General features: G+C 39.2%; 1 protein-coding gene across 1 annotated transcript; it reads right to left on the minus strand.

Annotated features, from left to right (window-relative positions):
• Positions 1-1433: 1433 nt before the first annotated feature.
• LOC146004210 (uncharacterized) lies at positions 1434-2108 on the minus strand. The gene has a single exon (XM_083142880.1). The coding sequence runs from the start codon at positions 2106-2108 to the stop codon at positions 1434-1436; it is 675 nt and encodes a 224-aa protein (XP_082999006.1).
• Positions 2109-24725: the final 22617 nt, after the last annotated feature.

Consider the following 24725-nt stretch of genomic DNA (forward strand, 5'->3'; position numbering starts at 1 on the left):
GCTACTAACCATATCTCGAAGCCCAACTATCCAATATGTTTCTGTCACAATAGCTTGTAACAGTTGTGGATTGGCATGGAGATTCTTCACATGTTCATGGCTCAATAACAGTTCAATAAACAGATGATTTTTGGGTAACACTATAGGATGTTTCTTATCTGAAGACACAGACGCCCACCTACTCGTAACACAGAATGTTTGTCAATGAATGGACTCAACGAAAGAAGTTTACTGGATATGGGGAGCTCTTGTTCTGTTTGTAAACAGTTAATCTCGCTCTCATATGCTTCACGTTGGGTGACGTTGACCCAGAACTCAGTTGCAGCTGATAACTCTTCTGTTATCAACGTCTGCTCGTTTCGCTGCATGGAAGGTGTTCTACAGTGGTTTATGAATCTAAACATCCAAGCAGTAACACGTATTAATCTCAAGAATGATGAGAATCTCTGCAATAACTCCTTACAGTCAGAGATTGTAGATAACAACACACGAATCTTTGTTTTTCTTCCCTCCTTTTTCACTTCTTTACTTTCCACTACAGATGATTCATGCATAGGCAACTCAGGCGAGTAAAGAAATGATGGACCATTCCACGATAAATGAGCTTCACACAACTGTGTAGGGAAAGCACCACGACACCCAATGTCTGCAGGGTTTTCTTTCGAACGCACATGAAACCACTGTTGAGGATTCGTCAGTTCGTGAATGAGTGAAACTCTGTTTGAAACAAAGGTACTCCATCTTGATGGATCTGATTTAATCCAACATCAGGTGATCTGTGAATCAGACCAAAGGAAAATATCGTCTATACCCAATGACAATGATAACTGCACAACACTAATCAATTTGGCTAACAACACAGTAGCACATAACTCTGAACGTGGCAATGTTACAGGTTTTATGGGTGCAAGCTTTGTTTTCGAAACTAATAATCTGACTGTAACAGTGTTGTCATCATATACTATTCGTTGATACACAATAGCACATGTACCTTTCTCACTGGCATCACAAAAACCAATCAGTTGACACAAAGTTGGTTCTCTACATTTTAAGCATCGCGGTAACTGTATGCTCTGTAACACATGTAATTCAGCACCATGTCTTTCCCATATTTCTCTTATGTCACTAGGAATAGCTTCATCCCAATTTAACTGTCCCTTCCACAGTGATTGAATCAATATTTTAGCTAACATTGTTACTGGGGCTAGTAATCTGAGTGGATCAAATATGCGAGCTACCTCAGACAACAACAACCTTTTGGTTAATACAGGGTGTTCACTAGGTGGAATAATAATGAAACTCAAATGATCAGTACCCGGGTGCCACACAAGCCCTAGTGTTCTTATGAATTCACTGTTATGGATGGAAGATATTGTAGGTTTCTCTCGCAAATGTTCAGGAATACTGTTCAACACGTCAGAATGATTCGAGGTTCACTTATGCAACTCAAATCCACCTTTTCTCAACAATTGTGTCAATTGTTGCTGCATCTCTATTGCTCCTGGAACACTGTCATCTCCACTGCATACATCGTCAATATAAAACTGTTGCTTTAAGACTTCTGTTGCAATCGGGTAATTTTCACCTTCATCGTCTGCTAACTCACGCACCACACTCGTAGCAAGAAAAGCAGCTGGTGCCATGCCATACGTGAGCGTATTTAAACGATAAACAATCACAGGTTGACTGGGTGACTCTCTCCACAAAATTAATTGGTAGTCTCTGTCCTGAAGATTCACTTTTATCTGGCGATACAACATCCGAACATCACTCGTCAATGCAATAAGATGACCACGAAAACGTAACAAAATGGATAGTAACTCTGGCTGTTGTTTACCTCCATTCATTAACACGTCGTTCAAGGAGACGTTTGAGCTAGTTTTACTCCATGCATTAAAAACTACCCCCATTTTCTTACTTGAGCTTGTCTCTTTTGTTATAGAATGATGCGGAATGAAATAAGAATCAGCGGGGGTGCTTGGTGGTTCACAGTCCGCTACTGGTGTCATATGATTCAAAGCAATATACTCCTGCATGAATAACTTGTATTGTTCTAGTCTCTGGCTATCAACTCGAAGCCTACGCTCTTGACTAAGCAAACATTTCATTGCCTTATCCTATGAATATCCTAACTCGTCGCGGTTGACCTTAAATGGTAAGCGGACGACATACCGACCATCATCCTCGCGATAATGTGTTCGTACGAAATGTTCCTCGCACAATTGTTCTTCTTGACTCGGCACTCGTAAGTTAGGAATCTCCTCCGATTCAAAAAACTTATTCAGAGTTTCGTTCAGATCATTTTCTTGTACAACAATGTGATAAGAAGACAGAGATTGTTGAGGAGCTTTGCCACAAACAACCCATCCCAAGGGGGTATGAATACCCATTCTCCTCTCTCTTCTTCCACTCATTAGTAACAATGGGAAAAGATCAGCCCCGATGAGCAACTGAATAGTGTCAGGTTTGTGATATGAAGGATCGGCAAGTTGAATGTTACGTAAATGTTTAAAACTCAGGGTGTTAGGTAAAAATGCTTGTGGAACTAAGTTGAATATTTTCTTCACAACTAAAGGCGAACAATGATAGGATCTGTCCCCGTTTTTAGAGAGTATGTTCAAATCAACAGTAGAGTGTGAATTGCCAGCGTTTACACCCGAAATTCCAGTAACCGAGACGAAACACTTTTTTACGTTTCAAGCCTAATAATTGGGCTGCGTTCTCGCACAAAAGGGATTTTTCACTAGCACTATCCAAAAGTGCTCGCAGGGAGTGAAGCTGATTTTGTTTATCCTTTACTCTCACAATAGCAGTCGGTAACAAGACACGCGTTGCGTCACACTGCGAATCAGACGTTATGTGCGATACCACTTGTGCGCATTGCCACATTTTTACTTACCTTAGCTCTTTGCGAAGTTTCATGATGAATAGAAGTGTGGTGAAACTTACCACAAGACTTACACGAGCCTGATGTACACTTATTCAAAAAATGGGAATTATCTAGACAGTTGAAACACAAGCCCCTTGATTTCACAAACACTTCCCTCTCTGGGACAGACAAGCTCATGTATTCTTTACATTTACTCACAAAATGCGATTCTCGACACATAGGGCAAGAGGACGACACGTGAAATGAAATAGCACTACTTCTAGCACTGGGTTCACTATGGGGGTTGCGGGGTAGGAAGTTGCTCGGACGACACGCTCAGCTCCCATTGTTGCCTCTAAGTACTGTCCAATTTCTCCACTATTTGAAACACTAGGATAGCGTCCCAATGCTGCACTGTAGTGATGGGTCATGGCAGTTCCTTTTCGGGAAGCAGTTCACCGGAGCTCGCTCACCGAAAGGAAGCGTTCACCGGAAGTCATTCAAAGGAACTACAAAGCCACAGAGCATGCTCTCGGACGAGGCAGTTCCTTTTAGAAAGGCAGTTCACTGGAACTTGCTCGTGAAAGGAGTCGTTTACAGGAGGAGCTACCATACCAACACAGCTCGAAGTTGGTTTCGTTGGGCGGAGGAGGGGATGTGAGAGACTGCTTCTGGAGTGGGTGAAAAGAATTAGAGGGGAGGAATCCGCCTTCGCGTACATATTATACAGCTATAGGAAACAGTGTATCTACTGACCGACCGAGGTTCGGGAGCTGCTTTCAGGGTGGGGGTGAATGAAAATACATTTTAATGGATAATTGAACTTTAGCGGACAAGAAGTCCTCATTGGAAAGCAAAAGTTGAACAAGTTATATTCTCCCCTCTTCCTTTCCAAAAATGAATTCCTACCCCTTGTTGCCGCAGTGCATTACAGCACCTGGTGATAGATGAGGAAAAATAATTGTAAATATTTTAAACATGGACGTCTGCTGTATTTTTTCCAGGGAAGGGCAAACAAGGCATTTTTCCAAGGTGTCAAACGAGGCATATTTTCTTCCAAAATAGTATAATCTCCTAAAAATAACAACAACTTCAGTTTGAAGTTAGCATGCACCTGTAACGCCCTTCTAATAATTAACAAATTGAGATTGAAATGTAATTATACGTATGTGTAAAATGTACAAATTTTAGGTTGAAATTTATTTTCTAGGGTGGCCGTCGCCCCTCCCCACCTTTTCAGACTTTCATGCAATTAAATGGATACACGGTCAAACACCCGTAAGAGAATGGAAGAGAAGATGCTAAACCTTTGACTACGAAGAATAGCATTCGTATTTTTCAAGCTCTGTCCGCCTCCCGGCCCCACTTTTACTTTACGATAACGGAAAAGCATGGAAACGGAACGTTGTCGTAAGTTTGATATGATGATCTTCTATCTGTCAAGTTCCTTCTACAGTTCCTTGCAATGCGAGTTGCGAGGTGAATTACTTGCCCATCCCTCTCTCATTCTTGAGCTTCTGCAGCATTACTGTAAACAGAGTTGCACGCATAGCTACGTGGAAAACCGCCACTATCAACAATCAGCAACAAAAGACGGGACCTCGCGCTCTCTCTCTCTCTCTCTCGATGGTGAGTGAGTCATCGACTGGGATAGTTGGGAACATACAAGCAAAGCTCACGACTTCCGAGGAACTACCACGGGTCATGACAGTTCCTTTTCGGGAAGCACTTCACCGGAGCTCGCTCACTCAAGCAGCCATTCAAAGGAACGAACGACCAACTCCTCCCGATGTTGGTTTCGTGCAGCTGAAGTGAAGGGGGTGGGGGAGGACTTGCTGGAATTAGCTTGAGCGAAAAGGATTAGGGGAGAGGGAACTGTGCTTATTACTCGACTTCCCACAAGAAAACATACACAGCAGTAACAATACACGCAAAGCTCACGGCTCCTGGAACGAGGAACTACCACAGAGGAACTGCTCGTTCACTCCGAAGGAGCGAGCACTTCACAGTTCCCAAGAGGGAGTAGTTCAAAAGGAACGGTTCGTTCACGAACGACCCATCACTACTGCACTGGAATGTCCAACACACGTAAAACTCGAACACATTCTGTCGTCACGTCCACAAGCTTGCGTACGCCGACAGTAGACTCAGTTTGTAATGAGGGTTGAGACACAAGCCTCTTAACCCTTTCAGCCCTGGTGTTGTTCGTGAACAACGAGATGTTTAAAAATGTATTCTTTGTAAAATAAGATTATGCCGCCATTTATTCCGATTTTGTTTTCATAAGAGAAGAATGGAAATTGGTCTCTTGCAAGAAAAACAGCCTGTGTCTTCATTTTGCCAATTTTTTACGCTGTTTCTTGGTTGTGTGTTTCTCGTGTTAAAAATGGCCTTGCAGGTTGACTAAAATTTGTGGCATTGTTGGGTTCACCTTTCCATTTATTGTCGAGAAACATATATTCTTACAAAACAAAGACTCGCTGGACTGTGATGTTGAAGTATGTTTGTCATTGTTTCATTTTTATTTTGCTGTGCGATGTTGCCAAATTTGTTGTTGTTCACAGACAACATTGGGTTATAATGGTTACGTTTCTTTGCGATTCCGAACAGCACAGTTCTTTGTCAGCGAGCAACGTGCAGTGAGTGAATCTCTGCAACTTTGAGAGAATCGTTCCCTATACTGGCAATATAGCAAGATGAAACCTCTTGGATTATCTGTAGAAGATATATGGGTAATTATAGCAGATGGTAACCTGTCGGAAGTGGGTGACATTGGTTCTGACATTGACGACGACGAACTTGATAGATTACTTGAGGAAACGTTTCCAACGGATGAAGTGCAAGGTAATGAAGATTATGGCTGTGACTTGGAAAATATTTCTGGACATATTGTGCCTAGTAGTCCAGATTCTCCTCAACCCAGTACTGAGGCTAGTTCGTTACAAGATTCTCCAATAGTTGGATGTAACCAATCTTCCTCAGACAAAGTACGATCACAAAAAGACTCCAGAATGAACAAGTGGAGGTTCAGGAAGTTGGACTTCGAGTCGCCTGATGTAAGTTGGAAAGGCTGTATGCCTACTCCTTCTGATAATGATTTTACACCATATCAGTATTTTAAGAAATTTATTCCTGACTGTATTTTGAAATAAATATGGGAACAAACAAATCTGTATGCACATCAAAAAGATGGCACCCTGTTGAAATGTTCGAAAGATGAGATCGAACAGTTATTTGGAATATGGTTGTAAACTGGCATAGTAAAGATGTCAAACTTTAGGATGTATTGGTCTTCTCAATGCAGGTACCCACCTGTTGCTGAAGTAATGAGCAGACAAAGATTTGAGCAATTAATGAGGTATTTTCATATTAGTGACAACAGCCAACAGAAACCAGCAAGTGATCCAACCCATGACAAACTTTTCAAAGTCCGTCCCCTTCTGAATGCAATTTTGACTGCCATGCATTCTCTTCCACCTGAAGAATATCAGTCTGTGGATGAACAGATGATACCTTTCAAAGGACGCAGTCACCTAAAGCAATATGTGAAAAACAAACCACACAAGTGGGGTTACAAAGTATTTATGCAAGCAGAAGCTTCTGGAATCATGTACAATTTCAAAATATATACTGGAAAAGGCACTTGCGAGGAGACTGGTCTAGGAATGTCAGGGGACATAGTGATGGCTTTATGCGCTACACTTCCGTCGGGTCAGAATTTCAAAGTTTACTTTGACAACTGGTTTTCATCACTTCAATTGGCAGTGGCTCTCAAGAAAAGACAGATATTTTGCGTTGGAACTGTTCGAGCAGATAGAATTGGAAAATGCCCTTTGGACAGTGAAGAAACTTTGAAGAAGAGGGGCCGTGGAAGTCAAGACTGGAAAGTGGAACTGGAAAACAATATTGCTTTGGTGCGGTGGTATGATAGGAAGGCGATCAACTTTATTTCCACCTATGCAGCTATTGAACCAGAAGGTAAAGCTAAGAGGTGGTGCAAATCTGAAAGAGCACATGTGGAAGTAAGTCAACCGTTTGTCGTCAAAGAGTATAACAAATTTATGGGAGGAGTGGACAAAGTGGATATGTTGCTTGAGCTCTACAGAATTGATCTACGGTCAAGAAAATGGTACATGAGGATTGTGTATTGGTGCATTAGTGTAGCTGTGGTGAATGGTTGGCTCATCTATAGGCAACCACGTGCACAATTAGGTCAAAAGAGCGAATACTCACTGTGTCAATTTCAGTCAGAGATTGCAAGTTTCTTAGTGAAAGTAGGTAAAGCAGAAAGGAAGAGAGGCTGCCCAAGTGAAGAGGAGAATGTCCAGAAGAAAAGAGTGAAGGTAACACAGTCTCCAGTGTCTGAAGTGAGACATGATAACGTTGGTCATTGGCCCGAATATGATGCAAAGCAGGGAAGATGTAAATTCTGTCCAAATGGTTATGCTCACATAATCTGTAGAAAATGTAAAGTTAAATTGTGTTTGACAGTGAAGAAGAACTGCTTTCTCAACTTTCATACGAAATAATTGAATGAAACTAATAAAATATTAAGATTGTGATTATGTTTACCTGTTATGTTAAATGCAACCAAATTGTGAATCATTATTAGTGCCACAATAATATTTATACATGATTTGTACTTCATTTTGTAATAAAGAAACAATTTGCTCAAAACAGAACATAAATCCTGAAGTTGTTTCTGAACAACAAGTAAATTATTGACAAAATGTACCTTAAGGTCCAATGTTGTTCAGGAACAACATTACGCACACCCCCACCTTTTGAGATTTTGGGGGAAAAAATGTTATTTTGCATTAAGGGGACCCAAAGTATAATGAAAATTCAAAAAAATATTTTTTTCACAAATACAATCATTGTTTGGTCCTGAAAGGGTTAATTGTGTCATTCACTAGTGCGTGTTTCTGTTCATATCTGTCAATCAGAATGTCCCATGCTTCTTTGTAATTCGAATCGGTTATCGTTATAGACTGTAACAATAACGCGGGTTCACCACGGACGCTCGGTTTCAAATACTGCAGTTCTTGCGCGAGCGAAAGTGACGCGTTGGTGTGTACTGAAACCACGAACAAGTCTCTAAAAGAAAGCCACTGCTGCAGATTTCCTGTAAAAGTAGGCAAATCTAACCTCGGTAGACGCACATCACTCACTGCCTTTATCTTGGTTGCTGTCGCGGTATTTTGCTGTTTTTTCGCGATGTATAACTTGGCCAATGCTTCGTCGAGCCTGTCCTGCACTGAACCAATTTCTTCATCATATTGATCAAACTGTTCATCGGTGAACTTTTCTGAGATTTCACGGATCAGTTTTTGAGTGTCTTCGGTCAATTGTAAAGCTTTGTCTATCTACACTAAAATATTACCTTCGTTGAGATCATCTGCCACCACTTTCTTCTCCAAACATGTGACGTCACATTTGAGAAGACGTTTGTTTGAAAGTATTTGCTCCATATTTAAGTCTCAAAACACGTAAAGTACACAGACGAAGATCACAGACATACGCGGCAAGGAATACGGTGCACTGAATTGCTGGTAAGCACAAAAACACTGTCTCTCGAAGCTCAAACACAAAGCCGTTAATAAGGCGCACTTTCTTAGCGGGAAGCCAATGGATGACCGGGCCATAACGAATCTAATCAACCATTTATCCGGGCACAGGAGGACCATGAATAGGCTTCCTAGTTCCTGGGTGTGTTTTCGCGTATGTCAGTTCCACTCTGGTACAAATGAAATATATATGGAGACTTAATTATACTTTAATAACCTGAAGCATGTAAAATAACACTAAATATAATGAAGAGTTCCTCACAAATGTACACAAATATGACAAGGCGTACAACACACGTACGTCGTGTCACGACTCAACTCAGACTCACACTGCGCATGCGCACACTGCGCATGCGCACACTGCATGGTATCAAGCTTAATGAGAATGACAATTCGTCTGAACAATCGCAATATCTGCATGACAATCACATATTTCTTTAATTTTTCTATTGGCGAAAATAGTTTGTTCGGCACTTGACAAATAAATAGAAACTGTTTAATTAATGAAATATTTCCTCATTTAGAGTATCAGGTGCAAGCGAATATTCCACTGTTTCCCCTATTGACAATGACGTCACTGGAACCACATTTGTTAAAATAACAGCATTCATATCACTCCATTTACCTGGTAGAGGTTAAATCAACAAATTTTCTTGACAGAAAAGAAAATGAACTAAATGTTTTATAATTACAAGGTTGTGTTCTCAGAGACTATTTTACACAAACATGGTTTCGTACAGGAGATTCCAAAGACTGATTCACTGAAATTGATACTCCAACTTTGAAAGTCAAGATGGCAGATGGTTGACGGAGTACGTTTCTTCGCTCCTCAGGTTTAGCCTGTGTTGTTGTAGTGTTTTTTGCATGGAGGTAAGAAAGGGGAGGAGGAAGCCCCGCGCGATTTTTCTGAAGCCGGGTCACGTGACAGTACCGGAGAAGTCGGACCAAAACATTCGAAGACACCCTAAGAAAGCATGCAATTTTGGGTACTTTTGAATAGGATTTAGGAAGCAATGGTGCCTGCTCAGCACACGGCTGAACAAACAGAAGCTAGTTATAGTTTGTTTTCTAGTATTTAAGTGTAAAGTAAAGCCCGCATCACACGGAACTGGATTGCCAGTAGGTATGCCCTAGTTGGAGCTGGACTGGCTTCAGGGGCGGCGCCAGTTTCGATCGGGTGGGCAGAAGCTCCACATTGATAAATTAGAGTGGGCAGTATAAATGTATGACCATATATAGTATATACGCATGTGTATGTAAGACGTATGTATCTTCTCTCTCTTACACTCCCTATTTTCCTTTCCTTTTCTTGTTTTCCTATTTATTATTTTCTAATCAATTCTCTAATCTTGTTCCATTTCCTTTCGCTTTGTCTCTGATGGACACAATTATTTCAAGGAAGTGTTTACCCATGCGCAGCCATACATTCTAATCACATTCCTTCATGGATGTTAATACAGTGAAATAAACGTGAATCAGGTTTAAGCTTGTGTTGCAAATAGAAGGCACATACTTGATTTTATGTATTCGGCGAAAGTGATAGAAAGTGCGATGATAGATAACCGTGAAGTTTCTCGTAATTTAAATGCATGTTCCGGAGCATAGCATTTTTGTCGTATGAGTTTTTGACTGAAAAAGTTTTCTTACTCCTTGGAGGTCACTTTTCTTAGCATACAAGGTTTGTACAACTGACAAATCTATCTGAATGTTTGTAATAGCGGCGATTGGGTGCCAACATTTGAGGGGCAAGGACAATATACGTTTTCTTGGTAGCATAAAGAGGCCATAGTGCGGGGGCAAAAAAGTGGCAAAATGTGGCTGGGGAACTACATCCCCCACTTCCCTTTCCTCCTAATCGCCGCCACTGAATGTTTGAATTAAAATGAACGTTTTATTAGGAATGATTTAAAACACACACGGAAAACCAATTCTTTGTTCATTGTCCATGAAGTATTCCTAGGCTAATGAAAGGCTATTTTGACAAAATATCACTCATAAGTAATAAACAAGTAAGATTGAAGAACCTGTTCAGAATTGAAGAGATTATTAGCTAAGTTGCTATTCGTTTTCTGAACAGTCATGTTAGTAATGTGGGAGAAACAATACACGTATGGTTACATGAACATATTTTTTGAGGTAACAAAATGATTTAGGAGACAAGGAATTCATCGAAGTTGATCACCGTACCAGTAATAATTCATCTATTTTTCATAGATGTCTTGGGTTGAATGGCATGACCATTTCGAACCCACTAGAATGGCAACCTCTATCCTGTGCAGTATACCCTGGAAACTTTATTCTTTCAGGGCAACGAGTCTGTCAAACTTAAGCTCCACCCACTGGCTTCAAAACGAAAGCAAGGAGTAATGCGAGACTGCAGGCACCTGTTTTTTTGTGCCATTTGTATCTTTCAACGTCATGAAGCTGTGAAGTTACACCCTGGCTCGTCATTGTGGGCTAGGGATCCTGTGATCACCAATTGTGTACTATCGAAGTTACTTTGTTCCAGCTATTCAAATTGTTCCCAAGCTCTCCGCAGCCATGTCTCAGCGGCCGGTACAATGGGACCCGCACCCTCCAGGTAAGTCAACAACCCTCGCCAGCTACCGTCACTTCCTGTGCCTCGCGCTCCTGTGTGGTGGCGTTCATCTGAATCCCGGGCCCCTCTGGCTGAGATAATACGTCACTGCTTGTTATCGCAGACGTTGTATGTGATGTTTCTGTGGAATTTCTGCGATTATATAAAAAAGTTCAAGAGCGTTGCGGGGGTTGCGGGGGTGGCTGCTACGCCACTGGAGCCACTACGTGCCTCCACCGGGTATTGAATCCGGGGTCCCTTGATTACAAGGCGACGACGTCACCACTATGCCATCGGAGAGGCCCTGATAACACAAAGTGTGTAGCTTCTTGTACGAGAACAGTAACAACAGAATCAGAGGGCCCCGGGTTCAATAGCGGGTGAAGGCACGAAAATGGGAATCTCTGAACCACCCTCTTCCATCCTACATTTTCTTCAATTCCCATTATGATGCATAACCTAGATATGTAAAAAAAATCGGAGAGCATCACAGAGTGTCAACGAAGTAACTGGCTTTCTTGTTTTGGATCAGACTTGTAAACCGACGTAATTTGTGTAAACTAAGTGATGGCGATTCACTTCCTCGACTTGCAAGACTGTCTGTCTTGTATTTTGAAAGTAGCCACCCACTGAAGGAATGAATGCACTTCCCTGAGTTTCCAAAGTCTTTGCGCGGACAAAACATAAACCAGATGTCAAAGCAAGACAAGTTTACAAATTGCGGTGTGAAACCCTCCCCTCTCCTTCCCCCCTCCTCCACTCCAAGCGGCACATGACTGGTGCCGCAGATGGGAAAATACACATTCAGAGGGTTGCTTGCCCAGAAGCGACAGCAGCGCCATAAGCGGAAAATCCTCGAACTTTCAGAAGGCGTATTAACTAAATACTTGTCTTTTTTGTAATAAAATTATGTAATTTCTATTGAAGATATTGTGCAAACGCTTGGAATTATCTATATAAATTCACGACACTAAGATGCACAATATTGAACCTAAATGGTAAATTGGTTTAAAACTCTTCAAACGCCCCATTTAAAGCTGCTTTCACATCCAATTAATGCTGCATTTCCAATTTTTTGTACGCCAAAATAGAATCCCAAATCGATTTTGTATTCGGTACATCACTTCGTGTATCCTTCTAGAAAAGCCTTGCAGAGTATCACCGAAATTGGAGGCATATGTTAGGAGATTTTGTCAAAAGAAGGAGAAGCAGTTTTCAGCTGTTGAGAGAAACATCCAGCCGAAGCTTAAGAGACCAAATGTCCGTAAAAACTTGCGTGCCTGCATTCGTAACGGATGTGCCCACTTTGAGCAAGACGTGTAATGTTCTTTAATTGCATTGTTCATTGATTCCATTCACATGAAGATGAATGAAGTATTATTTCTTGTACACAAATGTGAATGTTAGCAACATTTGTGCCTTGTTGGATAGCTGATGACACAAGGAAGAAATTTGTATGCTTCGTGTCATACCATTTATGTTATTAATACATTGCCAAGTAAACTAAGAGTGCATTTTTTATCATCACTTGTAAGTTTAGACCCACCCGTTACTTACATGTGATTGTTATTTGGGAAAAAAACTTTTTTTTTCAACGAACCACTTATTTGTTAGCTATCAGAAAATGCTGATATAAGTTCCATACAATGAGCAGTTTTTTCTCAATTCATCTTTTTATGTGGAAAATTGTCATTTTTTTAAGGAGCAATAGAAATTCGATTATCTCGAAAACTACTAATTTTCGGATGGGGTATCATATGGTCAAATTTATTGCAAATTGTCTCTACTTTAACCCCTTTCAGGGAAAACATCTAATTACCAGTCACCCTGTATATCCAATAAGAACAAAAAGAAACAAGACAAATAATAATAATAGTAAATAAGTAAGAAAGATGAAGAAAACATATGGGTAATTTTAAAACATATAAGAACTGTAAAGATACAATTAATGAGTATATAGCCTATACACATAAAACTACATAAAACTAAATTTTAAATACACTCATTATATACAATATTAAGTATATATACTATATATAGGCACACACACATGTACACGTAAATTCTTATTTGGGCCCGTTCTGAAAGTCGCACGAGTTTAACACCTTAAACGAGTTATGGTAACTTGCTGTTGTCTCATAAGTGCTTTTGTGAGTTTCATTATGCTGTCCCAAAACTCGCATTCTGTGCCTTTCGTGCAAGAACGAGATTCACCAAACGCACTGGCCAGGAGGCTGGTTTGTTCGGTGAGAATAGTCTGCTGCTTCCAGGGAACCGCGCGTGCTGATGGATTCAAACTGCACTAGTTCGGAAAATGTATTATAATTTTAACAGAGAGCGATATGATGCAACATGCACCAGATGAGTATGCCTTAACTATTCTTAGAATGTGATTAAAATGAGTAACAGTGTCCACAGTAGAGTTCATTTCTGCCATAAAGACCTGTGATATGGACATTCTTCCGCTGGACGCAATGTGGAAACTTTCTCCAAACAAAACGTTGCGCCTCCGCTTTTGCCTAGAGTGTACCATAAGTACAGCGCCTTGAATAACGTAGTGTGGAAAACGGCACGGATCTGGGCTCTCTGGCTGGTTCCACTCCAATATGATACCACTAGAGGCGCTAGTGTTGGTCTCGGTGCATGGTATTCGTCTGCTTATAATGGAAGTAAATGGAGTTTTCGCTGCAACATCTGATTCTTTTATATGAAGCATTTCTATGAATGTGATAATTGATATGATATTTAGTACAGTGGTCGCGAAGATATTAACGAACATTCTATACAGTCAACCACGTCCTGTTCTCGTTATACTTTCATTAATAATACGGGAGAAAAAATATGCGTGGAATGCTCTTGGGAACTAAATTTTTGTGTATGAATTAGGTTCATAATTATTACCATCATCATCATTTCTTTTAAAGATATACAGCCTGAAGCATTTATATTTTTTATATTTACTGTCTCTTCTCTTCTGCTTTAAACTAATCGCATCAATGATGATAATGATAATTGCATGAAACGACAAGGGGAAACCCACAAAATGTCCTTAATGCCATCAACATGAGTGTAAGGAAACTTTCAGACCAATGGGACAAGCGACACGGGATGTTTACACTGGTGTGACTAGTGACACAGACACTTCCAGACTGTAAAATAGCATTAATTGTGCATGAGGGTCGAAACAGCAAACGACACGTTCATATGTCGTATTTGCATGGTACTTGTTACTTCGGTCGGAAAGCTCCTTAAAGGAAGGGTGCTCAGACCGAAGCGACATGCTACAGGGGGAGTTCCCAACTAAGTGACAAGCGACAGACTTGGAGCGGAACTTCAGTCTATTAGCAAGCGTTTGCTGCTAATTGTGCGAACAACAGATCTAGGCCACACGATAAGCCACACGTGTCGCTTTGTCGCTTGTGTGTCGCTCAAACTGGGCCATTTCCTCAATAGCTTGCAACGTGTTGCCATGGTTTGTTGTTCGCGCATGCACGATGCAATGAGTGTCTTGCTTTAGGGATATTGCGCACCAAAGCGGCACGCAACACTTATCGCTTGAGGATTTCACCAACCGAACGCTGGCCTATGCTGCCCATCATGCCTTTACAATGTGAAATGTTGTTGTTGATTGGCTTGTTTCCAAGCAACATGTGTGCTTTGGTATGAACTTGCCTTGGACCGAAGGACTCGTGTCGCTTTGGTGTGAAATCCTCGTATTGTTTGTCTCGTGTCGCTTTGGTCTAACATCTCCTTGAGGAAACGGTGCAGTCAGAGCTTGTGTCTGTACGGTTCGAAAGGCTGCATTGATCACCGACTGCTCGCTTTCAAGCGACACTTGTGGTTTGTCGCCTCGGTATGAAATATCTCTCAGGAAACTATTTATATTCTAATAACATAGAAAAATAAACTCTAATACACAGTCCAAGACCTGACGTTCGGAATCACATTGGGATGTATATTCTTGTGTTACGCACGCACACAGAGAACTCAAAATGCATCAAAGCGAATTTGATGCACTTTTAGTGCATCAAATGACACACCTAAACGTGTAATCTTGGATTATTGGAAATTGTCTTCGGATTTGATGCACTTTTACTGCATCAAATCAAATATCGACTGTGGAGTGTGTCTTTTGATGCATCTTAGTGTGTCAATTGCCCATCCGATGGGATTTTATGCATCGAAATGCATATTTCTCAATTTATACACTTGCATGCATAATTCTTACGAAGCAATTGTTCAGTGATTTTACTTAACTTATACAGAAAATAAATTTTGATATTACGATAATGTGAAAGGAATTCTTAATTTATAAGCTCATAAATTGATCGAAGTAAAAAATATAAAGTATCAAGAACAAAAGTAAATTTATTTTTAAGTAACTAAATTATATTTCCTATAATTGAAATATCAAAATTGGTGCCATACTTGCATGTTCAAGCCACTAATAATGTTCTTTTGATGCATTGTTTCTGCACAGTAAGTAATTTAAACTCTTTGATCAAGCACTGCATTGTAAGGGTGTGTGCAGGATTTTTTTTTCTCGGAGGAAAGAGGAGGGGTCACATCTTGCCCTCCAGTCAGAGAAACTTAAAATTTCCGTTTTATTATTGTTAATCTGTGCTTTCTTTCTGGGAGGAAAGTTCCATTACTCTTCAAGTTGGTTTGTTCTTGTGTTCATCATAAAAAATACTCAAAATATTTTGGCATCTTCATGAATAACAAGGTGCCAGAAAAAAGTGTTTGTTATTATTATTATTTTACAAAACATAAAATTGAAATTATATTGAAAATACTTTGGCGTTGTTAACAAGTTCAGACTTGTGTACGCTATTTAGGTAGAAACTAGATTCGCTTTGCTTGTTTCCATAAGCATCTAAGTATATCACTTTCTTCATGAACAGTTCTTTGGCTTTTTTGTACTTTTTCACGATATACACATATGAAAGATCCCTTAATCTGCTCCGCAGTGGAGTGATTATCACAACGTTCTACGATGTCAGGGGTCTCGAATTCGAATCCCGCACTGGGGATTTTTTTGTGTGTCTCTTCATCAATTTTATGATATCATCACTCATCTTCATCGTCGGATTAGCCTAAAGTGTAAGAAAAGCGACCTTAATAACAAAAATCAAATAAAGTCAAAAGATTTTTGGGGTATTCACTACACCCTAACTTGATGTTAGTAACATCCACCTAACATTTTTCGCATAGGCCCAACTTATGGTTATTTTGGCTCTAAATTTAATGTTATTTCAAATCCCCACCATCTTCAACTTGCCCGACACGGAAAGTTCTTTGTAAACAACTCCTGGGTGACTGACTCATCACTGACGGGTGCACACTGACGTTATGCCCTTTCACCACCAGAAGCGACCAGAAGCGTGCATTCCATTCAGTTTCCGTAGTTGGCGTCTTGTGAATTTTGTGGTGATACGTGGTTTGTTGGTGTTTGTGTGTTTTTCAGTTGTTTGCATATTGCACAAGGAGAGAAGATCTACAGATTTTCGGAGTAAGAAAAGTAAGTATGTATGCAGGTTATTTACAATTTTATATTTTGCTTTTTCCATTGAAGTTCTGATTTCAGTACTTAATTCCAAATGTTCGAGTAAAAATGAAACACGTTTTCCGTCCCAACGATTGAATTAAAATGGGAGATCAGCTTCAGGACCCAATATTTAACATAGCACAATAGTTTCAATCTAAGCTTCACTGTAATCTTAAGTTGCAAAATCTACAAGGTGTTAGGTCTGAATTCAATGTTTCTTTGCTTCTATCTGCCTATTTCATAATTTATTATTTTTGCAATTGAGTACAAACCCCAGTGTCATGCAGCGAATACATGCATATAAAATTTGGTTCCGAATTTCTTTCCTCTTTTTCGAACCTCTTCCTTCCTATTTACTTCCTCTCATCTCAAACATTTCTTTTTCTATATTTCTCCTCACATTTTCGGTCTGTGTCTTCATTATTCTTTCTCTCCATTAATCTCTTACTATTCCTCTTCCATCTGTCTCTTTCTGGCTGCCTTGCCTCTATATTTTTCTTTCTCTCTCGCTCCTCTTTATTTCTTTCTCTGTTTTCTATTTTTGTTTGCTCTTTTTCATTTCTTTCTATCTCTCTCGCTTTTCTATCTGTGTCTTTTATTCTCTCCCTCTCTTGTTTCTCTATTTCGTTTGTTTCTCTATTCTTCTCTCTCCTTCACTTTCCTATTTATTTTATTTGCCTCTCGCTTCTCTGTTTCTTTCTCACTCTTTCATGTCCTTCTCTCTCCCCTCTCCCTGCCTAGCTTATGTGTTTCGCCTCCTTTCTTTCTTTCGGCCTCCCGGTGGCGTAGTGGTAACGTCGTCGCCTTGTAATCAAGGGATCTCAGGCTCGATACTCGGTGGAGACGCATTGCATGTTGGTTCGGATCCTACCTTAAATTGTAGGCCCAGTTCCGATCAGGCTATCTGTGCATAAAGTGGATTTAAAAAAAACAATTCTCTTCCCCTCCTGTCTCTCTGAAACGTGTGTGTGTATGTGCGTGCCCGCACCTCACTTCTTTTTTTCTTTATCTTTCTCTCACTTGTGATTCTCTTCTTTCCTTCACTCCGTCTGCCTTTTTAAATCTCTTCCTTTCTCAAAAATCGGACAGAGAGTGAAGTAAAGAGAAGAGAATCATAAGTGAAAGATAAAGCAAAGTAAATAAGCGATACACAGACATACACCGAAGATGTGGGGGGATACAAATCTGGGGAAGAGAGGGAGAGGCCGAAGGGAAATAAAAGACATGGGAGAGAGAGAAATAGGGAAGCAAGAGGGGAGGGGCATACAAAAATAGGGAAACGAGCGAGAGACAGAGAAAGATGTAGAAAAGCAATCTGCGGGTTCCGATTGTCGCTACACCAATCACCAACCACATCGAATTTACACAAACTGAATTTTTGTTTCTTTTTTAAAAATTGAAATTACATACAGTAAAAATCTAGAATATCTTAATCTTATTTACGAAAGTTCAGAAATATTATTTTAATATCCCTGAATGTTAGAGACAAAAGTTCTACCTGTGATTTTTTTAGTAGTCTGTCCTAATTTTGTCATCTTTTTCTGCATCTCACGTTCTTTGTTCTTTTTTTAAGAGCACTGGGGCAAAGGGGGGTTATGACTTCCACAAACCAATTTCCCCTGGGCACGCCACTGGATTCTACTTTAGCATGCAATGTTAATTGGATATTATCAATTGTCTAGTGCTTTAATATGTGTAGTTTCAAGAACTACACAATGTATAATGTCGAACTAGCATATCTCAAACAATAACAAAAATTTTAATATGCTATTTCACTCATCTTAGTAATTAGGAATGAAATGATTGTTCTAGCACTTGTATAAAAAATTACTTTTGAATGATCTACTTGTCTGTTATTCATTAATGTTAACTGTACCATTAAAAATATACTGAACTAGTAATTTGTTTTGATATCACTAAGTTTCGTTTTTCTGCTTATGCCAAGTAGATGTTTTATGCAAGTTTTTTTGTTTATTTTTAAGGTACTTGTTGTTTCCTTCATGAAGACAATACAGAAATATTCAGAAGCTCTTTTGCAGAGAAATGTGAAGCAAATGAACCGACTGAAGAGGGATTATTCTCTGGTTGTTGTTGATACCCACCAACAATGCAAGCAAAAGGTTAGCGTGTGTTACATATTGTTATCCATAACATGAACATGTGCTAAGAAAATCTCACTATCCACAGAAAATTTATCATGGTGCAAGTGTTGAAATTTTGGCTTGCAAGTTAACACATATAAGTAGAATTTTTCCATGTTCAATTAATTTAAAATGTCTTCAGAATATTCTTTTCATTTGATACATTTTAGGTTCATTAAATAAACTGCTTCACATAACATCCAGTGGCGTGCCGAAGGATGGTTTGTTTGGAATCATAACCACCTTTTTGGCCAAGTATTTCTAAAAAAGAGAACACCAAAGACAGGAAAGATGGCAAATTGAGGGATTATTAATAAAAATAAGTATATGTACCCCCTTCTAAAATCCTGATAACTGATAACATCACTCAAAATCCAAACAGCTTCTCATTGGATGACATAATGATCAGCTCTTAAGCCCTTTATCACCTTTGATACCTACTTTTTATATCAGACTGGGGTTAATTTAATATGCTTAATTGTTAATGTTTGTTGCCTCTCTCTCTCTCTCTCAATGTGTGTCTAAATTATTCGGCATGTGTTTCATACTTGTATACAAAATCCAAAGAGTTGATGTTATGTTTGTTTCAGTGGTGGAGTTCTTTTGTGGAAAATGATTTCTATACTTATAGGCATTATAAATAAGAACCTTGTGTCAATTTCATGTTTAATTTTGCTTTTTAACTGCTAATGACATAAGGTCATTTTGGCTCTAAATTTCCCCTACCACCCCTAAATACAAGCTCACACCCACATATGGAAAATTCAGGATACACCCCTGAAAATATTTTCTTTTAATGCAACTGATAAATAATTTTAAGTAACTATATGTACATAATGGTTAACACAAGATTGTCATGTATTTTCTGTTTCATTTTCTTAATTGCTTGAGATACGCAATGAATGGGTTTTAATATTTTTTTTCATTAGCATACATAGTTTTAAGCACATCGAGCTACACATGAAAGGCTTGGAAATCAAACTATTACAATGACATTAAGTCATGGAAAGCGGTAGAGGTGGAGAGAATCTCTTTCTCCCTTAATTTGTTTTTATTTTTCTGTCATTCTATCTTATTTTTCTCCATTTTCTTTCTTTCCACCTTCTTTCTCTATTTTCCCTCTCACTCTTTGTCAGAGAGACATAGACTCCTTCACTCTCTTATTTCTTTCCTTCCTTCTTCCCCCTATATCTCTCTCTCAGTCCATTTCTGTCATTATTCTTCTCTCCAAGATACAAGGGGTGATCAACTACAACCCGTTCGTTCCATGTATTATTGGTATAGTGTGTAGGAGGATATTGTTTGTCCAATAGTGTGTAATGGCTAATGTCCCTGTGTGTTGGGTGTAGGAATGTTGTTTATACGTGTTTCCGTTTTGCAGGTATAATGAGTGAAAGATGGCGTTCAACATCCCCAATCCGTCCAAACAGGACCAGCGTGCTGTCATCCAGTTTCTGAGTGCCGAAGGTTGTCAACCAGCTGAAGTTTACCGGCGTATGAAAGACGTGTATGGTGATGCATGCGTGTCCAAAACAACAGTGGTGGACTGGGCAAGAATGTTTCGGAAGGGGCGTGAACAAACCACTGATTATCCCCGTCCTGGTCAAGCCCATGTTGTTGCCACAGAAGACATGTGTGAAAAGGTGAATGCGGCAATATCTGCAGATCCATAGCAAACGAGTTAAACATGGGTTATGGTACTGCTCACAAAATTGTGAAAGCTCTGGGTTATCATAAAGTGTGCGCGCAGTGGATACCCAGGGTATTGACGGAGGACCAAAAGTTGGAGCGTATGGGATGCTCCATTGAACATTTGTCACGTTACCATTTGGAAGGTAACGACTTCTTGCTGCGCATTGTTGCTGAGGATGAAACTTGGTGCCATCATTTTGAACCGAGTTCAAAGTCTTCCACTATGCAGTGGAAACACCCCTCATCTCCACGTCCCAAAAAGTTCAAGATGCAACCGTTTGCGGGGAAAGTTATGGTGTCTGTGTTCTTTGATTGCCATGGACCATTATTGCTCAACTTCAAGGAACCAGGACAGTCCATCAATGCCGCAGGCTACTGTAAGACCTTGACACAGTTACAGAGAGCCATCAAAAACAAAAGGCCTGGTTTATTGACCGCTGGAGTCATTGTGTTGCATGACAACGCGCGTCCACATGTTGCAAACGAAGTGCATGATTTGTTTCAACGATTCAAGTGGGAAATGTTGCGACACCCACCCTACAGCCCTGACTTTTCACCTTGTGACTTTCACATCTTTGGGCCTCTAAAGAAGGCTTTGAAAGGTCAGAGATTTCAGTCTGACGCTGAAGTTCAGGACGCTGTGCGTGATTGGTTTGAGATTCAGCCTTCGCAATTTTACATGGACGGCATTTGTAAGTTAGTGATACAGTGGGACAAGTGTCTCAACGCTCATGGTGACTTCTTCTGAACAATATTTTTACTGAGCGCTAACCATAGACGCCTCTAGACAGTGTACCAGTTTCAGCTCGAAATAAAATTTATTTCACGAATTATGACCGCTGAACGGGTTTCAGTTGATCCCCCCTTATATATATATATATGAGAGTCTCTCTTTTAGAAAGAGAGATAAATAAATATATGTGCTTGTCATCTCTCTCTCTCCCCTCTCCCTTTTCCTCTCACTGCATTTCTTTCCTTTTTCAGTCTCTCCAAGAGAGAGAGGGAGAGAGATTGCAAGAGAGGAGAGAGAAATATGTATATTTGAGAGAGGATTATCTCTCTCTCCTCTCCCTCTAATCTCTCATGCTTGTTATGTGGGAGAAAGAGAGGTGATGGGAAGATGAAAAGGTGGAGGGAAGAGAGGGATGAATTATAAAGGGTTTCTGATTTTAAATCGTATACAAATTACACCATTTAAAACTATGTAATATTTTCAGTTCTGCTTGATCTCATCTGTTTTAGTCCACATATGTCCCTAATTATTTTATTTTTAAACCTCCAAATCGTTCCTCTGTGATAAAGTAAATTTTTTTCAACCCACTAAGGAATTTGTAAGTCATCAGTGGGTTGGTGAGAGACTTTGATATTTGGAGACATTTACATTATAGGTATGTTTTCAATACATATGTAGACAAATTCTTAGGTTTCCAGGGTTTCAGGTTAGGTTGTATTGGGGTTTGAGATCTGGCTTGGCATCATTCTTCTCAATATTTCATCTTTGAACCACTGCTTGAGCCTTGTCTACTGAAGCCATTGGTTTTCTGTCTTGGGATAGAAAAGAATGACTCACTTCTCATCAGTTTCTCCAACAAAATCCTGTTGCCAGGTGGCATGTGCAGAAATTTCAAAGAAAAGTGTGGCAACTTGCTGAACTTCATCTGAGGTCATGCCAAACCATTCAAGGTCAGCTGATGACAAGGATGTTGCAAGTAGCAAATGATGCATAGCCCTCGTCTGTTGCTAATTGTCATCTGTTGCTTCCAGGGTGCTTTAAATGGGACCTCAGTATTGGTGTAATGGTGGTTACTGCTCGTGGACACCTTGCTTATAGATAAGACTGATATCTTCAGACCAAAAGAGTTAGATTTCTTTTTGCACTATCCCTTCAGATGCTATGCTATAAATTTCCTTCACCATTCAACCCATTTTTTAAGCAGTGGTACACAAACAAAAGGAAACTCCTCAAACATCTTAATTGCTATTGTTAAGCCCATGCGTGTATACAGATGATGACCATTACCCACTTTACTCTAGTACACATGTAACACCTGTTTGGAGGAGTTTCGGCCTCTGTTCCACAAAATGCTACAAATTTATGATTCATCCTGATATATCTATCTTATTTCTATTGGATTTGGATTATTTTACATTACTTTCAGCATGTCTAGGTTAATTGTGATGATGAGGATGAATAATGATGTCATGAAATAACGATAGAACAAATACAATGATAAATCTATGGCTCACCCAAGATTTAAACTTATGACCCCTGGCTTCGAAGAGCATTTCACAAAACCATTCCAACACAGATGTTAGCTTCAATTCACCAATTTCACTTACACATCTTTCATTCATATCATCACAAATTAACTATAGAAGTAGAAGAGCATTATGAGGATGAAGCAATTTCAGAATCAACCACTGATGTAAACGCAAGTGTTGCAAATTTTTCTGTTAATTTTAAGGACAATGTAGACCAGCGACTAGTGGTTTGAGACTATGGGTGTGCATCTCAGTCTCACATCCAGAAGAGGAGATTTCAATCCTAGTTTTGAAGACATATGATGATAATTGTATTAGAAATTCAAGTGTTCCGGACTTAACAGAATCAATTGATTTTCCAGAGTAGGGAAAAGGTTCTGTGATGTTCATTAACTGTTTTAATAGGGATGAAAACATTGTCTCATTTGCTTCAATTTCTTCATAATACACTACAATGTATCAAGCTGTAGCTCCTTTGATGTTTCTCTGAAAAGCAAGTTTTTGTTATAGACAGATAAAGGGGTAGTGTGGGAGGGGCATCCTTCAAGAAATTATAGTATTTTTCTTCAAAATATTGAAAGTATTTTAAATAACACTTTTTTCTATACATAAGTAAATATATATAGTAAATAAAATCTCTATACATACACAGTTAAAATTAAATATGAGTTTTGAACTATTTATGATTATTCGCAAAAGGTTCAATGTTGTAAGTTCATTATGGAAGTTAAATTTTGTTAAAGAAAGCTCGATACAAAAACAAATTCATACTTCCATTAATATTACATCATTTGGTCATTGTAGCTCACTAAACTTTACACTGTCAGAAATTTTAAAAAGGAAATTGAATGGAAGTGTAATGAACATGTGCTTCATTTATTTATACACATTTATTGTACATCTATTTATCATGGATAAAGATGAAAGCAACGAGATTTTCACAGCACTCTTCATTTTACAATGCAGAAACAGGGTAACAATAATGTAAACAGCTGGTTGCTTCATTCACATCCTCGCTGTTTGAGCAGATTTGAAAACTCGATAACAGCAGTAGAGGTTTCTTTTTTCTTGTGGTACAGATTTGCACCATCACCATCGAATTTCCCATTTCTGAGGGAGGAAAAATCTCGATTCACAATGATATCTGAGTTGTAACACTATATGATGAGATAGGAATGTCAGTGCATGACTGGCGATAGTTGCTCACAGCTGGAATATCCACTGAAAGGAATCCTTGGAATTCAGTCACTGCAAGAGATTAACAACAAACAAAATTACTGGTGATATATGGAAACAAATGGAATGCGAAGCGGCTGGCGAATATTTGATATTTCTTTTAAGAAGACTGCTCTCAATGAATCAGTATATTAAAAAATAATAGGTTCATAGCTTTATTTGGGTTAGCATGTATGACTGTGCAAGTATGAAGAAGCTTCCATTGAGGTAGACAATGGTTATTTCTAGTTCACCCAAGCATTTCAACTTTACTTCATATTAATAGGGTTGTGAAAGTTTCATTTTAACAATAACACCAAAAAAACTGAGGAAAGGAGTAAAAAGTGTGTAAATATGTTTTGAAAGGTTAACGAGACAGACTGTTTTGCTTTTGGTCTTTCAAACTACAAAGTAATGTAATTTTTTTGCATTTTCCCAGATTAACATCAAATTTTACATGTTACATTAAAAAACAAAGGAACGTGAAACCCACTCAAGCTTTGTCTTGTCAGGAGGAAGAGAGTTGCATCAAATTGAAGGAGAACATTTTACCATGAAATATGCAAAAATATAGTAATTTTGTGCTACAGTGTATTAATGATGACAAACTTTACTACCCTGTTTTATTTTTAAATATAAAAGAAAAATAAACTCACCGACTGTACTATTCATCTGACGGAGCTGTTAAACTATGATTGCTTGGTGTTTACGGAGACTTGGCTGAACGACACTGTTCCAGACAATGAATTGCCTTTTGCGAGTCACTTCAATATTTTTCGAAATGATCGGCCAGTTGGAAGAGGAGGGGGTGTGATGGTGTGCGTGAATGTGAAGTGGAAAAGCAAAATTCGAA

The sequence above is a fragment of the Lepisma saccharinum genome, chromosome 21 (genome assembly GCF_977018435.1).
Source record: "Lepisma saccharinum chromosome 21, izLepSacc3.1, whole genome shotgun sequence".
Classification (NCBI taxonomy): domain Eukaryota; kingdom Metazoa; phylum Arthropoda; class Insecta; order Zygentoma; family Lepismatidae; genus Lepisma; species Lepisma saccharinum.

Coding starts and splice junctions, on each gene's coding strand:
- LOC146004210 (XM_083142880.1), bottom strand. CDS start 2,108: ATGAAATGTTTGCTTAGTCAAGAGCGTAGGCTTCGAGTTGATAGCCAG.